The sequence below is a fragment of the Hypanus sabinus genome, chromosome 3, assembly GCF_030144855.1.
Source record: "Hypanus sabinus isolate sHypSab1 chromosome 3, sHypSab1.hap1, whole genome shotgun sequence".
Taxonomy (NCBI): Eukaryota; Metazoa; Chordata; class Chondrichthyes; order Myliobatiformes; family Dasyatidae; genus Hypanus; species Hypanus sabinus.
The window spans coordinates 181,141,875-181,156,145 of NC_082708.1; the positions used below are offsets into that span (position 1 = coordinate 181,141,875).

The window sequence follows — 14,271 nt, forward strand, 5'->3', positions numbered from 1 at the left end:
CCTGTCCTTTAACTTAGTACCTAACTCCCTGAACCAACTTCACAGGACCTCGACATCATTAACCTTGACCTCAGGCTACTCACCATCCCACTTAAGAATGCTGTGGACTCGATCAGAGACATCCCAGACCCTGGCACCCGGGAGGCAACAAACCATCTAGGAATCTCATTCTCATCAACAGAATCTCCCTTCTGTTCTTCTAACCAATGATCCCCTGTTACTACAGCTCACTTCTTCTCACCCCTTTCCTTCTGAGCTACAGAGCCAGACTCAGCGCCAGAGACCTGTTCACTGCAGCACCTCCCTGAAATGTCATCCTTGGAACAGTATCCAAAGTTGTTTACTTACGTAGCGTTGATGGGAACAGCAAAGGGATACTCTGCACTGGTACTTTCTCCAGAGTCACCCAGGTACCATAGGGGTGACTACCTCACTATAGTTCCTATCTCCTCATTCTTCCATATGAGCCAAAGGTCATCGAGCTGCTGCTCCCGTTCCTTAACACGGTCTCTCAAGAACAGCAAATGCAGTTATCAGGGAGACTGGAGGTCTCCCAAAGTATCCCATTCACAAAATGGCCGCTCCACTTACACCTCCTTTCTTTTTGTTGCTCAAACAGTGACTCACAACAGATGAGACTTGAGGTTTTCAAACGGCATGTTGTCACTTTCTCACTCACTGCAAACACTGAGCTTCTTATGAGACCTTTCTATCTGGGTTCTCTGTTCTCTTTACACATTCCAAAGATGCACAGTTAGGGATAGTAAGTCATGAGCGTCAGAAACTTGTCGATACTTGTGTGGTGCCCAGAACAATCCTCAATGATTTGAATTGATACAAATGGCACATTTTACTCTATGTTTAATATGTATGTGACAAATGAAGCTAATCTTTATACATTATGGACCCAACTGGTCCAAGACAAAAAAGATGCCTCATCTAAGCTAGTCCAATTTGATGTTCTGGCCCATAACCCTCCAAGCCCTTCCAATCCACAGACCTCTCCAACTGTCTTTCAAAAGATTCTATTTGTCAGCTCATTTCATACAGATAGCACCCTTGTGTAAAGTTCCCCTCAAGTTCCTCAGTAGCACAACTCGTAGACAGAGACAGAAATATAGAAATACAAAGTCCAAATGTGCCTATAACTTTTGAAGCACATTGGTTTAACACAAATTAATGAACTGGTAGAATGAGTTTCATACGCAGTTGATGCACTGAAAGAATGGTTTTGGTGGGGATAATCATTATTACATCATTTATAAGCTTTCACAATTCCATTCTTTCACTTCTCCCTTCCCTCTCTCCAAATAATATGATGAGTAAAAACATTGCGAAGCATGGTACTGTAGCGGTTAGTGCAGCGCAATTACAGAGCCAGCAACCTGGGTTCAGTCCCAGGCCACTGTGCACAAGGAGTTTGTATGTTCTCCCCATGACTGCATGGGTTTCCTCTGGGTGCGTCACATTCCTCCCACTGTCCAGAAGTGCTAGTTAGTAGGTTAATTGGTCATGGTAAACAGCAGATTGCTGGGCAGCCTGACTCATTCTCCCAGAAGAGCCTGTTCCGTGCTGCGTCTCTAAAACTCTGAAATGAAAACCCATGATTGCCTACATCATACGACACGGCACATGATGATGATGATGGTCCTTTCTACCACCTTATTTTTTAAAAAGAGCTACAATATAAATGAGTACCCTACCAACCATGAAAACAGCAAACCCCATGCGTTATTTTTTTCAATTTACCTCCAGGTCTGCTCTGACAGAAAAATATGAGGCAAAGTTGGAGAAAGGCAGAACAATAATTAATATTTTCTTTATTTTATAAATAAATGATTCTCACCTATTACCATTGCAGCTATTGTTAGCATCTCGTTCACACAGTCAAATTCACAAGATGCAAGAAGCGCTTTGGCAAGCTGGGGATCCAGGGGGAATTCCGACATAATGATTCCAACTTCTGACAAGTTCCCATCATCATCCAGAGCAGCTAAATAGTCCAGGTCTTCCAGTGCCTGCATTAGTGCCTCGGGAGCTGAGGAAAGAAAGACAGTTCAAAGTAAATTATGATCAAAGTACGTATATGCACAATTTTCAACTTCAAGATTAGTTTTCTTGCAGGCATACTCAATAAATCTAAGAACCATAATAGAATCAATGAAAGACCACCCCACAGGGCAGACACACAATTTGTAAAAGACTGCAAATTGCAAATGCAAAAAGAAGGAACAATAATAATAAGTAAATAAATAAGCAATAAATATCGAGAACATGAAATGAAGAGTCCTTGAAAGTAAATTCATAGGTTGTGGGAACAGTTCAGTGATGGGGCAAGTGAAGTTGAGTGAAGTTATCCCCTCTGATTCAAGAGTCTGATGGTTGTGGGGTAATAACTGTTTCTGAGACCTGGTAGTGTGAGTCCTGAGGCTCTTGTACTTTCTTCCTGATGGGAGCAGCAAGAAGAGAGCATTAATGGCATAGGCGATGGAATTACCTGGATGAACACTGCCTTCCTCTTATGGCGCTCCATGTAGATGTGCTCAGTGGAGAGAAGGGTTTAACCTATGAAATACTGGGCCATATCCACTACTTTTAAAAGCGTTTTCCATTCAAGAGCATTGGTGTTTCTATTCTAGGCTGTGATGCCACCAGTCAATATACTCTTCACCACACATCCATAAGAGTTTGTCAAAGTATTAGCCATCATGCCAAATCTTCAGAAACTTCTAAGGAATTAGACTCATTGCTGTGCTTTGTAATTGCACTTATGTGCCTCTGAAATGATAATATTGAGGAACTTAAATCCAAAGAGGACCGGTTCACTGACCTTGGCAATTGTGGGGATGACTTACAGCAGACCAAAACATTTGAACATACAGACATTATGAAAGAGGATGTGCTGGAGCTTTCGAAAGGTATTAAGTTAGATAAATCACCAGGACCAGACTATTGTGGGAAGTGAGTGAGATAGGTCAATTTTGAAGACAGAATATAATATTACTGGTAAGGCTCTTGGTAATGTGCAGGATCAGCTAAATCTTGGGGTCCATGTACATAGGACACTCAAAACCGCTGCGCTGGTTGACAGTGTTGTTAAGAAGACGCATGGTGTGATGGCCTTAATCAACCGTAGGATTGAGTTCAAGAGCCGTGAGGTCATGTTAAAGCTATACAAGTTAGATCCCACTTAGAGTACTGTGTTCAGTTCTGGCCACCTCACTACAGGAAGGATGTGGATATTATAGAGAGAGTGGGAGTGGAAACTTGCAATGATGTTGTCTAGATTGGACAGCATGCTTTATGAGAACAGCTGAGTGAACTTAGCCTTTTCTCCTTGGAGTGGCGGAGGATAAGATGATGAGAGGTATTGATCATGTGGATAGCCAGAGGCTTTTTCCCAGGGCTGAAATGGCTAACACGGGGTGGGGGGCATAGTTTTAAGGTGCTTGGAAGTAGATACAAGGGTGATGTCAGAGATAAGCCTTTCCACACAGAGAGTGATAGGTGCATGGAATGCACTGCCAGTGACGGTGGTGGAGGTGGATACAATAGGGTCTTTTAATAGACTCTTAGATAGGTACATGGAGCTTCAAAAAATAGAGGGCTGTAGTAGGGAAATCCTAGGCAGTTTCTAGAGTAGGTTACATGGTCAGCGCAACATTGTGGGCCAAAGGGCCTGTAATATGCTGTAGATTTCTATGTTCTATGTTCATATAGATCTCTGGTTTCCTCCTCCTAAAGTCAATAATCAGTTCCCTGGCTTGCTAACATTGAATAAAAGGTTGCTGTTTGTGTGTCACCATTCAACCAGATTTTGTCAGAATTGGAATCAAGTTTATTATCATCGGCATGTGTCTTGAAATTTGTTAACTTAGCAGCAGCAGTTCAAAGCAATACATAATACTGAAGAAAAAGAGAAAAATAATAATATGTAAATAAACCAATTGCAATGTACGTATATTGAATAGATCAAAAATCATGCAAAAAACCAGAACAATATATATTTAAAAAGTGAGGTAGTGTTCACACGATCAATGTTCATTTAGGAATCCGATGGCAGAGGGGAAGAAGCTGTTCATGAATCGCTGAGTGTGTGCCTTCAGGCTTCTGTATCTCCTACCTGATGGTAACAGTGAGAAAAGGTCATGCCCTGCGTGCTGGAGGTAATGGATGCTACCTTTCTGAGACACTACTCCTTGAAGATGTCCTGGGTACTTTGAAGGCTAGTACCTAAGATGGAGCTGACTAGATTTATAACCTTTTGCAGCTTCTTTCGGTCCTGTGCAGTAGTGATGCAGCCTGTCAGAATGCTCTCCATGGTACAACTATAGAAGTTCTTGAGTGTATTTGTTGACATGCCAAATCTCTTCAAACCCCTGATAGAGCATAGCTGCTGTCTTGCCTTCTTTACAGCTGCATTGATATGTTGGGACCAGATTAGGTCCTCAGAGATCTTGACAACCAGGAACTTGAAACTGCTCACTCCCTCCACTTCTGATCCCTCTAAGAGGTCACCACCTTTGATTCGGCCGCTGAAGCAGCAAACTTAAATATGGCATTGTAGCTGTGCTTAGCCACACAGTCATAAGTGTAAAGCATGTGGAGCAGGGGTCTAAGCACCCAGCCTTGTGGTGCATCTTGCTGATGGAAATCGTTGAGGAGACGTTGTTCTCAATCTGAACTGACTGTAGTCTGCAAGTAAGAAAATTGAAGATCCAATTGACCAAGGAGGTATTGAGGTAACAAAGAAGTAACAAGGCCTTGAAATGTATTGATTAGTTATGAGGGGATCATTGTATTGAGTCATTGTATTGCATCTTGATGTATGCATCTTTGCCGTCCAAATGTTCCAGGGTTGAGCTAAGAGTCAATGAGATGGCACCTGCTGTGCATCTGTTGTGCCAGTTGGCAAACTGGAGAGGATCCAGGAATGTGGACTCTGTCCAATGACAACACACCTTTGGGCAAGGTGTAGCACCTGCTTAGCCACCAATCAGAGTCACGTGAAGCCATGGAAGCAGGTGGTGGTCATACGAGCAGCTGGTGCATGTCACAAGACCTGGTTATGCGACCACTGACGATAGGCAATCTCTGAGGAGTATTGATAATAGCTGGGGTCACCCGTCTTGTAAGGACACTGCCCAGAATGCAATGGCAAACTACTCTATAGGAAAATATGCCAAGAACAGTCATGGTCAAAGACCATGACCACCCACATCATACAACACAGCACATAATGAATGAATGAATATAACAGTTCCTGCAGAAGAAAACCATACAGATTAGCCCTCTCCCTGATTGAATACACAGTTCAGCCATTCTGCTCAAAATGGCTATACCCTCTGATAGATGACACTTCTACCCTGATAAAAAAAATAACTCAGACCATCTACCCAATCTATGTCTTCTATCAGGTCTTTCCTCAGCCTCTGACACAATGGGAAACAACCCAAGTTTGTCCAACCTCACCTTATATCTCATACTGTCTAAGCTAGGCAACATCCTGGTGAACTTCCTTCAAAAGCCTCCACACCTTTTCTGTAATGTGGCAACCATAAAATGCACACGATACAACTTTATGCTGCAGGAGACCAACCAACATGAAGATAACCAGTTGGACCACAAGATTAAAGAGCAGAATTAGTCCATTTGGTCCATCAAATCTGCTCCGCCATTCGCTGATTAATTATCCCTCTCAACCCCATTCTCCTACCTTCTCCCTGTAACCTTTGACACCCTTATTAATCAAGAACCCATCAACCTCTGCCTTAAATATACCCAATGACTTGGCCTGCACAGCCGTCTCTGGCAAAGAATTCCACAGATACACCACCCTAAAAAAAACTTTCCTCATCTTTGTTTTAAATGTATGTCCCTAAACTCTAAGGCAGTGCCCTCTGGTCCTAGACTTTGTCACTATAGGTTACTTCCTCTCTACATCCACTCTATACAGACCTTTCAATATTCAGGAGGTTTCAATGAGATCCCCCATCATTCTTCTCAAGTCCAGTGAGTACAGGCCCAGAGTCATCAATTACCCCTCCTATGTTATGCCTTCATTCCTGGGATCATTCTCGTGAACCACAGTTAATCGCATTTATTTTCTTGTTTCCAGAATCTATTTTAAAGCTGCAGTAAGAGTCTCCCTACACCAAGTGTAGGTGTTTATCAATTGCAACCTGCACACAAAGCTGCCATGCTTCCCTTACCTGGTCTGTCCAGGAAGTCACACTGTCCCATGTCCGCAATATCCAGCCTCTTCAGCAAAAGTACCAGATGACTGAGATTTGTTTCAGAAACACGAGGCGGTGGAACCTCCACCATTTCATTATGCAATGTTTCTGAGTACAAGCGGAAGCACTTCCCTGGAAGAAGAAAGTACATAATATTAAAAGTTTAAAAAACCCCCGAGGATGCTGGAATTCTGAAATAAAAACAGAATGCTAGAAATTGTCCCAATTAAATAATGTCATCTTTAAAGCCCAAGTTCTTTCTCATTTTGGCGCAAAATACCCAGCAACAAACACATGAATGGGCGGCCACGGTTGTGTAGCACGCAACACTTTATAGTGCCAGTGAATACTGAATGGCAGTTAAATCCACTGCTGGCTGTGAGGAATTTGTACGTTCTCCATGTGACTGTGAGAGTTTCCCTTTAGTGCTCTGGTTTCCTCCCACATCTCAAAAGTACTAATTTGGGGTTAGGGTTAGTCAGTTGTGGGCATACTATATTAGCGTGAAAACATAGCAACACTTGCGGGCTGCCCCCCGCACATCCTTGCACTGTATTGGTTGTTGGTGCAAATATGGCATTTCACTGTATGTTTCAATACACACGTGACAAACAAAGGTGATCTTTAAAATCCTTTTACGGCAATTCAAAAAGATTTGCAGCACCAGATGAACAGAAAGCAGGTCACCTACTTGGGAAGATTCCTTTGATTGAAATACATAATCGAAACACAGACTAAAATGTGTCATTTACATTAATAAACAACACACCAAAGGATGCACTGGGAACAGTCAATGTTTGGCAGAATATTAGTTTATCGTCTTTTGCACATTGTCCGTTCTGTTAGATGTGGTGTTTCACTGATTCTATTATGTTTCTTGTATGTATTATGAATGCCCGCAAAAAATGAATCTCAGGGTTGCATATGGTGACATATATGTACATTGATAATAAATTTACTTTGAACTTTGATAAAGCAACTGAACAGCAACATCAAAACCAAGCCCCCTTCTGTTTAACAAGAGCCATGGTATTACAAGAAAGGCACTGCCATGTATAAAATACTGGCTGATTGGCAGGAGGAAAGGTGTTGGAATAAAGAGGGCCTTTTCTGGTTCGCTGCCGGTGACTAGTGGAGTGACACAGTCTTGGGACTACTCCTTTTCATTTATATGTCAATGATTTGGATGAGGGAGCTAACAGCTTTGCAGCCAAGGTTGAGGATGATATAAAGATAGGTGGAAGGGCAGATGGTGTTGAAGAAGCAAGGTGTCTGCAGAAGGACTTAGACAGGTAGAATTCAGTGTAGGGAAGAATATAGAAAAACATAGAAAACCTACAGCACAATACAGGCCCTTCAGCCCACAAATTACTAGACTTTCCCATAAGCCCTCTATTTTTCTAAGCTCTGTGTACCTATCCAAAAGTCTCTTAAAAGATCCTATCGTATATGGTCATGCACTTTGGCAGAAGGAATAAAGATATGGACTATTCGCCTCAGTTGTATCCACTCATGCCTTCCAATCAACACAAGATACGATGAGACAGATCCCCTCCTTGTTGTCAATGATGTTATCTCCCTGCAGTGCAGTGGCCAAACTGTAGCAATATATACAAAATACTGTTGGAACTCAGGAAGTCAGGGAACATCTAGGAGTGATGAAGGGTCTTGGCCCACAACAGTGCCTGTTCATTTCCTTCCATAGATGCTGCCCGACTTGCTGAGTTCCTCCAGCCTTTTTTGTGTGTATTGCTTCAGATTAGCATTTGCAATCTCGTGTCTCCAGTTACCAAACCGTCCATGGCCCAAATAGTGTTTTGCACAGTTTAAGCACGACCTCACTTGCTATTCTATGCCAGGGTCAAGATGGAAGTTCATTTGTCACATGTACATATAGTGAAGCGTGTCATTAGTGTTGACAAACAACACATCCGAAGGTGTGTTGGGGACAGCATGCAAGTGTTGCCAACAAAGCATGCCCACTGTGCTCAGCAGAACAACACAAAACACAACAATCAACAAAACAAGACCTGTTCCTCCCTCCCACCCACGGACATACACTGCCCTTTAACCCCCAGACAAGACTCGGACCGGGCTTCGACCTCCCCAACTGAACAGATTCTCTGGTGGTTCTGGCCAACGGGCCTCAACTCCTAGACTTGATTCATCCTCTGGCCTCAAACCTCGGCAATGATCCCAGGACACGTTGATCACCAAACCAGGCCTGAAACTCCAAACTCGCTGATGGGGGGAATCCAAGCACTAGGCATCGAACACTGGTCTCACCAATTTGTGAATCCAGGGGTTATTGGACCTCTTTCCTCCTGCCTGCATGGAACTCTGACTCCAGAACCAAATCAGCAGCTTCATCACCCCCCATAAAATCTCAAGACTTTATGTAACTGTTCTACTACTTTCAGTATCTGTATTCAAAAACCCCCATTCCTGTACACTTCTCAATTTCCTACCATTTACTACACGTCCCCTTGGCTTTTTATTTATTATTATTGAGTCGCGCTGCCCACAATCTCCTGGTTTAACCCTAGCCTAATTATGGGACAATCTGCAATGAGCAATTAACCTACCAACTGGTACATCTTTGGACTGCGAGAGGAAACCAAAGCAACCAAAGGAAACCCTCATGGTAACGGAGAGAACATACAAACTCCTTACTGGCAGTGACGGAAATTGAACCCAGGTCACCTGTAACGTAAAGTGCTGTGCTAACCACTACCCCACTGTGGCTTGTTTGTACTCCCCAAATAAACTGCCTCACACTTCTTTATTTTATTTTTTATTTTGAAATACAGCACAGTAACAGGTCTTTCCAGCCCAATTAACCTACTAACTTGTACGTCTTTGGAATGGGGGAGGAAACCGGAGCATATGGAGGAAATCCATGAGAAGAATGTACAAACTTCTTACAGACAGCAGCAGGAATTGAACCTGGATCACTGGCACTGTAATAATGTTATGCTAACTACTATGCTATCGTGCTGGCCCTTCTTAGAGTTGAGTTTATTTGTTGCTTCTTTTTGTCCCCCAAAATGTGGAGAACAATTTTTTGACTACTTTGACCATTATTACTATCTAAAGCCAAGGACTCCAATGGGGACAGATCTCTATTGTATATTTCTCAAAACCTTCTTGCATTCTCATTTTAATTGTGGGCACTTTGGAAGCTAATGTGATTTGTATTGAAATTCTAATGGCATTTCCACTTTGGCACTCCCCGACTTCAAAGGAACCTCTTTCGGAAAGAAAAGAATTAGCCTCAACAGGATGTGGGTCATGCCATGAAGGTTGCACTTGAAGTAAATCCAAGCTGTGCTGACTGCATAGTTCAGTCAGAAAGCGTAAAGAACCACTTTTACAGTGAGTGACTGCGGTTACAAACAAGGAAGAATGAATGTGAATTGTGAATCTCCAGCTGGGAACCTGGCCGACTTCACCATCCTAGCCACAGTTTTAGAGCAGACAGAAAAATTTATTCAATCCAGTTTACAACATTGAACTATGAAAATCCAGCAGTTTATTAACATAATCCCATGTCAGTCCAACTTCCTTTGCTTTTCTTCCCTTTTCTTCTTCCAACTGAGTATCTATCATGATTCAATGCCTTGAAAAGAGCCACTCCCCTCACTATTTATTTGTTTATTTAGGGACACAGCACAGAACAGGCTCTTCCAACCCAGCAACCCACCTATTTAACACCAACCTAATTGCAGGATAATTTAAAATGACCAATTAACTTAACCAACCGGTATGTGTTGGGAACGTGGGAGGAAACCGGAGCACCAGGAGGAAGCTCACACAGTCATGGGGGAGAATGTGCAAATTCCCTATGGATGGCACCAGAATTGAACTCTGAACTCTGGAACACCCTGAGCAGTAACAACTGCTACCCCACCATGGTGCCCAATAAACAAGTGCCTCAGTTAAACGATACTGTGCAAAAGAGCTAGGGTGCCTAAGGTTTTTGCACAGTTCTGCATTTGTCAACATGGAGCGGAAAGAGTTTGTAAATCTGGCAGGAGCAAAGGATGTTGGGAATGGGGAGGTTAGACCGCCACGGGATGGATTTGGGTCAAGTGGCAGAGAAGCAGTGCGGGGGCAAGGGGTGTTGTGGGTGCAGACACATTCATCCCAAAGGTACCAAGAAAGGTCATTCAATTCCAATTGATCTTTATAGAATGCCCTTCTGGTGCTTTCCGCTCCGTGCTCTCCGTCCCCTTCCCACTCTCAGTCCACAATAGAGACCCATATCAGAGTCAAGTTTATCATCACTCACAAGTGTCATGACATTTTTTGCAGCAGCAGTACAATGCAATATATAAAATTACTACAGTATTGTGCAAAAGTCTTTGGGACACTAGATCTTTTGCACTGTACTATATTCGATGTCATGAACAAAGTAATTTCTAAATCCAGTGCACCGAGTCACTGCTGACATTAAGAATGGATAGGGTATTAAAGTTACTGAATTAATAAATCACAGGCAAATTTTACTGCAAATTAGATTTCAGATTAAATGTAACTTCTCTTTACATTCCAGATATGACTGGATACGAATCATATAGCCTCAGAGCTGAAAATCATAAACACAAGAGATTCTGTAGGTGCTGGAAATCCAACGCAACACCCAAAAATCAGTGGAGGAATTGAGCAAAGTGGGCAGCATCTATAGAGAAGGAATAAATAGTCAACAATTCAGGCCAAGACCCTTTGTCAAGAATGGAAAGGAAAGGTGATAAAGCCAGAATAAGAAGGTAGGAGGAAGGGGAGGACCACTACCTGAAAGATTATAGGGGAAGCCAAGTAAGGGGTATGGTGAGTGGGCAGGAGAGGGGGTGAAATGTGAAGCACAGTGACAGGTGGAAAAGGCAAAGGGTTGAAGAAGGACAGCCCAAAACACTGACCGTTTATTCCTCTCCATAAATGCTGCCTGACCTGCTGAGTTACTGTGTTCACGAGACTCATTGAGCACCAAAAGAGGCTGTTTAACCCACCAATCTTTTTGCCCATCTACAGAAATCCAATATGCCTCACCTGTATAACTCCTTATCTGAATGTCTCTCAAATATAATATTTGTATATGATTCCATCAACTCCTTTGCAGTACTTTAAGATATCCAATGCTCTCAATGAAAATTCTCATACTCCTCTCCATACTCCTTGCTCTGGTAATGAACGGTACATTATACTGCTGTTGCTTGATTCAGTGGATTCGATTTTGGCTAGTGGTTTGAGACAGATTGTAATTAAAATTACGTATTTTTACTTGATTGCATCAGCTGAGAAGTGAAATGCCATCAAGCCTGATACGTGCTTTCCTAAGATCAGCTGGAGTGAATATTATACTACCCAGCAGAGAATTCAAAATACAGTGGAAGGGGAATGGGATTCAAAAGAAATCAGACGTGTCTGAATAGCAGACCACACTTGATGGGCCAAGTGGCCTAATTCGTTTCTCATATCTTATGGTATTTTTGGTCTAGAGATGCATTTTCAGTGCTTATAGCTTTTGCACACAAGAATGTTCAGCTACATTATACATATATGTCTATAACATAGGGTATATTTTGTTGGTTTAAGGTGACAATGGTGAAGCTCATTGACTACTTGCTGGTGACAAATAAAACAAAATAAATTATTAATAACACTTTTTCTGGTAAACAGTCACTGCAGACTATAGTCTGCAACTTCCCTGCTGGAGTCAAGCTTTTGAACAACCTGTAGGACCTGGCATTTTTACAGCGCAAGATGAAATCTTGAAGGTGCAGGATGGTTGTGGCTTGGTGTGTATGAGACAAATCAAGCCTGTGGGGTCTGGGACAGACAGCGGGGAATGAGCCAATGTACGGCCATTGCTGGAACGGACTTGGAGGCAGTTCAATGCAACAGAACGAGGTGAGCAGAGATGAAGAATAATCAAGGTGTAGTCCGGGCCCCAGAGCAAGGGAAGATCAGATATTTGATAGCACCCTGTCAAGTTCAGGTACGGGCTGAATCAAGGCCATACGGTTCAGGCCCAAGAATATATCGAAGCGGCAGGGCAAAGATCCAAGAGCAAGGAATAACCCAAGGTTTGGACGATGTAAACACTGGGCCAGATTGAACAGGTCAGGGTGTCAAGGCCAGAGTAAAGGGACAGGCTGGTTCAGCTCGCTGCGCCATAAGGCTTACATGTCTCTGCACTGAAATAAGGTTATAGCCTGCAAATAATGAGCTTCAGAATTGGTTGCAGTGATGCCTGGTTGTGGAATCACTTCAGTGAACTTCAATTCTGAATGCTATCTGCTTATTTTTATTGTTCGCACGATTTGTTGTTTTCTCTCTGCACATTAGATGTTTGATGGTCTTCTTTTGTTTTAATGGGCTACTGGTTTTCTTTTGTTTTGTGGCTGCCTGTAAGGAGACAAATCTCAAGGGTGCATAAAGTATATACTTAAAGAATAAGTGTACTTCGAATTTTAATATTTGTTACTATATGTAGTATCTGCACATATGCATCAACATTTCCAGTGAAATCCATAATTTTGCATCAATGACCAGCAGTCTGAGCATGTGTTGGAGGCAGCTTGCAAGTGTTGCTATGCTTCCAGCACCAACAAAGTATGCCCACAATTTACTAATCCTTACTACTGTACGTCATTGGAAAGTGCAAGAAAACCAGGGCACCCAGAGGAAAGCCAGGTGGCCACTGGCAGAGAACGACTAGCTCCTTACAAACAGTAGAGAGAACTGAACCCCAATCACTAGCACTAAACATTACCCTGCTGCCCACTCAATACCCAAACAACTTACAGTAATAGTAGATTTGTGTTAATTGGGCTATTGCTTATTTGGGACAATTCTTAATGAACAAAACTAATTGTGAAAATTACCGGGACTTCCTTTGTTTATTTGGGACAGTATGCCACTTAATTAGGGTAGGAGATTTTGCACAACAGGTTCTAACTAGCATCCATCACTTGCATTAGAAGCTAAACCATGCTTAGAGGGAACAGTTTTCAAATAGCGTCAATTGTGCGTGTTTGTGTTCAAAAAGCAGTGATTTTTACCATTGATAGTTGGTGAGAAATAAGCAGCAGGACAGTTCCAAACTGTTTTGCTCACTGCGGTTTCAAGTACTCAGCTTGGAGATGCCAGAAACAGACAGGAGTGAAAATGAAATGAGTACACTGCTTCAACAAATTAGGAATTACAAAGAATTTGAAGATATCAACAATCATCTTGAACGTTGCAATGAAAATGAAGATTTGGACGATGGAATTGTCAAAAACATTGTATGAAGGTAGTCTATTATCTATACTTGGTATCTGTTCAGATTTTGTTCATTGTCTGCATACTGACTGACTGTATCATTGGCTGGAATGGGAACTGCACCCAACCTTGATTGCTGGGCACTGTAGGGAGTGGTACGGACAGTCCAGCATCTGTGGATGTGAACTTCCCTCCACTGAGGGCATATATCGCAGCAGGTGCGGAAAGAAGGCCTGGAAGATCTTCGGGGACATCAGTCACATCAACCATAAACTGTTTCTGTACATTGCAAGAGTTATGATGCAAAGATTTTTACTCTGTCACGTTGTGAGATGGATGTAAGATTTAAATAAATTCTAATTCTAATTAGATGAACCCCTCTGTCGATAACGTTAGGAACCAATACACAGTTTTGTAGTACTGTAGTACTACTGGTAGTGTTATAATTTATTCTGTATGTCATTTAAATATATAATTTATTTCTCAGTTAAATGGTCCTTTGTCTTTTTTAAAAAAATATCTTTTTAGCTATTTCCATGAAACTTCAACTAATTAGGGCAGCTGCTTAATTAGGCCAAAATGTATTGATAACAATATGTTCCAATTAACAGGAATCCTCTGGATTTGTAGTTCAAGAAACTCATTCACAACACTAATCAATAATAATTGTGAATGCCATGACAACCTTAAAAAAAACTTTTATCTTAAAAAAATATACTTCACAGTCCTGAACCTGTCTTAACATTTCCAACTGTGGTTTGATTCACTT

The 14,271-nt window shown here is 42.1% G+C and overlaps 1 protein-coding gene across 1 annotated transcript in view; it reads right to left on the reverse strand.

The window, feature by feature from the left end:
• LOC132391939 (putative pre-mRNA-splicing factor ATP-dependent RNA helicase DHX32) overlaps positions 1 to 14,271 on the reverse strand; it is a 147,065-nt gene that overhangs the window by 39,393 nt on the left and 93,401 nt on the right. Inside the window, exons 7-8 of the mRNA XM_059965743.1 lie at positions 6,213 to 6,368; positions 1,847 to 2,038 (exon numbers count right to left, since the gene is read on the reverse strand). Of these exons, the coding sequence (XP_059821726.1) occupies positions 1,847 to 2,038; positions 6,213 to 6,368 (348 nt within the window). The remainder of the gene's footprint in view (positions 1 to 1,846; positions 2,039 to 6,212; positions 6,369 to 14,271) is intronic.